At 38.3% G+C, this 3,449-nt stretch overlaps 1 protein-coding gene across 2 annotated transcripts in view; it reads left to right on the plus strand.

Annotated features, from left to right (window-relative positions):
• The first annotated feature begins 969 nt into the window (after positions 1–969).
• The window catches only part of znf346 (zinc finger protein 346), a 9,566-nt gene continuing 7,086 nt past the window's right edge, over positions 970–3,449 (plus strand). For both annotated transcript variants that reach the window (XM_035666023.1, XM_035666024.1), the window contains exons 1-2: positions 970–1,083; positions 2,915–3,018. In XM_035666023.1, coding sequence (XP_035521916.1) covers positions 1,026–1,083; positions 2,915–3,018 — 162 coding nt within the window. In that variant the 5' untranslated portion in view covers positions 970–1,025. The remainder of the gene's footprint in view (positions 1,084–2,914; positions 3,019–3,449) is intronic.

Consider the following 3,449-nt stretch of genomic DNA (forward strand, 5'->3'; position numbering starts at 1 on the left):
ATTACAATATCTAACAACATTATATAGAAAATATAACAATATGAAAAATGGAGTTTGAAGTATGTACTGCAGCACTCTTTCAAATCTGGCATAAAGAAAACCATTAATTCATAAAAATGTTTAAACTGATAATGACTTTTTTCTTTTTTACTGGGATGTACATGTGTACGCTGGAAATAAATGTTTATTATTACTTTTATCCACTAAAAAGTTAATTTATTAAAAATAAAATATTAAAATTTTTCAAATGGGGGGTTAACAACTGAACAATAAACTCTATTTTAAATACTGTTCATTTGCTGTTTACTTCACTTTCACTCTTTAACCATGTTTTCTTTATGTGTATTATTCTGTATATTGTTTTCTGTATGCTTATCTTGGCATATTTTTCTTATTTTTATTTTTGTTTTTTAATCAAAATAACTTATTGTATTTGCATTTTGCTCTGCCTGGGAGTTTTGAAGCAACAGTATACTGTAGGTACAGAATATGTGACAGATCTTTAGATTTTTTAATGTCTGTGAGGACAAAATGTTTTGCAAAATTATAAGAAAGTTCAACGAAGAAACCCTTCTGTTTACCCGCATCTAGTTTTTCTCTGCTTAAAGTACACAAAATCAAATCTATTATATTATAATATTATATATTCAAATATCAAATCTGCTAACCGACTGGTTCAATGACTATATATAAAAGACTAAAACATCTGTGATATTTGCTGGTACATGCTTAAAAAAGCCAATTTCCACTAGTGGAACAAAAGATGAAACCTTAAAATAAAATAAAAAACTAGTTAATTAAAAAGTAAAATTATGATCTTAAAGGTCAAAGTTATGATATAAAAAGTCATTATGAGATTAAAAGTCTGAATTATGATAAAACAAACCCCCTGTCTATGAGCTGTTCGTTATAATTGGCGTTAATGGGCTTCCATACCTGAGTGAGAGCGCTTTTATTTTTACCCTGAGTCCTGTCGGCCTGTCGGCTGCGCATGCGCACCGTGTCGCCGCTGGCTGTCCGGAGCTATGGCCGTCGCGATGCAGACGGACGGTTTCCCGTTCCTCCCGTCGGGCCCGGCGGAGGGTATGACCCGCTTCTGTACCCACATAACGCCCCACTTTAAACCCCACAACCCCGCCACTGCGCTCGGACGCAGCGGCGGAGAATTATGCGTTAAATGATGCCGTTAGCCTCCTGCTAGCTGACGTTAGCCGGCACTGCAGGGCGAGCGGAGCGGTGTTGCTAAGCTAAGCTAAGCTAAGCTAGGCTAGGCTAATCTAGGCTACGATAAACTGGGCTAGGCTAGGCTAGGCTAGGCTAGGCTAGCTGACGCCGCCGCTGCTCCAAGGTCGATGAGCGTCTGAATCCGATGCAGCTCCGGACTGATGGGCCGGTTCCTGAGTGTGTGTAGACCCGGTCCAGGAGGGGACGGGGTTCAGGGTTTAGGCCACAGTGCGGGTCGCAGTTAGCTCAGAGTATTATGGGCTGTTATTATTTTAACACATGTTAAACTTCTGGATGTTTATGGAAGCACGTTTCTGCCAAAGTGACGGAAAAACCAGATTCTGTAATTTAAAATAATGATGATGGAGTTTATTAGAATAATGAGTTTGTGATAATAAGTCATTATTCTGAGATACTAACTAAAAATAATTATTATTTTCACTGACTGAATCTTGTTTTTCTGTCACTTTAGCAGAAATGTGCTTCCGTACTTTGTAGATAAACTTTGTGTGTAATAATGTGTTATATTTGTTGGTGCTGTAAAGGTTTAAATCCTCTTAATTAGACATTCGCTCCTCTGAAAACACGATTTCACAATATCGTGATGTTTTTGCGACGTAGAAAGTGAAATAATTCATTAAAAATTGAAGGCAACTTGTTCCAGTGAGACAGGGATTGGCTGAATTTGCATTAATCATATTTAATTTAAATATTCTTAAAGTTATTTGTTTAAGAAAGCAGCCCTCGGAGTACTCAGAGCAAAGGTCTATTGTCTCTCAAATTAAATGATCAATAATCCTCTATTATTTCTGAGGTTGGGTAGAAACATATTTCCTTTTATTTATAAAAGAGAAAGTTATGTTCTTACATTTAATATAAACCAGTGAGTTACAAACGGTCGGCATGAACGGGGAAATTAGCTCGGAGACCGAAGCTGGGCTGTAAATGTGTTTATTTCTACTTAAAGTATTTTAATTTGCGGCCTTACGGAGACGGACTCACTGCTGGAGCCAGCCTCTAGTGGGCGCTGGAGGAACTGCAGGTTGTGTTACCTCTGTGTTTGCATTTGGAGGTTGCTGCTTGGACGTGAGTGACGCAGGACGACAAATAAACAAAGTAGAAGCGTTCGTCTCGTTTGTATATCGTGATTTAACCTCCTCGCCGTATATCTTTACATTCCTAGAAACCAGCGACGTTAACTGCTGAAAGGGGAACATTAAACAGTAAGAGAGTCACGCTCCTACATTGTCCCATCCAACCACATTTAATCCCCTGATTTAATACTTTAATCACATCTGTCGGTTATATCACCAGTTATTTCTGTCACATGTCTGTGAGTTGACGCTGTTGGAAGTTAAACTGAGCCAAGAACAATGACTCAAACTCAGTCAGACCTAAAACTGTGTCTGTGTCTGCGAGCGTGGTGCTCACAGATTGTCGTATAGGCGTTTGCCAGCTGACTTTAATGTATTGCTAACGTGTGCATATGAATCACTCGCGGTGAGAAAGAAAACTGTTTTCACAAAAAGCTCTAAAATGAATAGAAGTCACAGGATTTCAGTGTCTCATGCCTTTAATAAAGGACGTTTCTTAAACAGCGTTGTTTGAACTTTTGCCACGTTGTGTTATAATGATTTTTCCCAGAAGATGTAACCTGATTTTAAAACCTCCTGTTTCTCTCCTCCTGCAGTAAATAAGATGATAAAGGAGCACGGCGACCTGTTTTCTGACTCCCAGTGTAAAGTCTGCAGCGCTGTCCTCATTTCTGAGTCTCAGAAGTTGACTCATTATCAGGTCAGTGAGCCCAAAGTCTGCCGCTGTTCTACTGTCAGGGGACTTTATTCTTTACTATGCTCAGTGATACCAAGGAGTATTAGCTAGAAGGAATTATTGTCATTGTGTTATGCATTATTCATTTATTAATGATATTGTTATATAGTGAAGATGAAGTCCAATAATCTCACACTAACTGTCTTTCAGAGGCAGTTAATAGAGAGAGTGCTGTAGATACAGGGCAGAGGTCAGGGCTGTAGGTGCAGGTCGGAGGTCTGTACTATTTGATTCATACAATAGATATTAATATGAACTTTATTTTATATGTTTTAGTGAAGTCCAATAATATGATACTAATCGTCTTTCAGAGGCAGTTAATAAGCAATTGATTGACAATAATACTAAGTTACATAGGACAGGATAGATTCGGGACATAGGTCAGTGCTGTAGAT

The sequence above is a fragment of the Morone saxatilis genome, unplaced genomic scaffold (genome assembly GCF_004916995.1).
Source record: "Morone saxatilis isolate NCDOM2014 unplaced genomic scaffold, NCSU_SB_2.0 Contig20, whole genome shotgun sequence".
Lineage (NCBI taxonomy): Eukaryota > Metazoa > Chordata > Actinopteri > Moronidae > Morone > Morone saxatilis.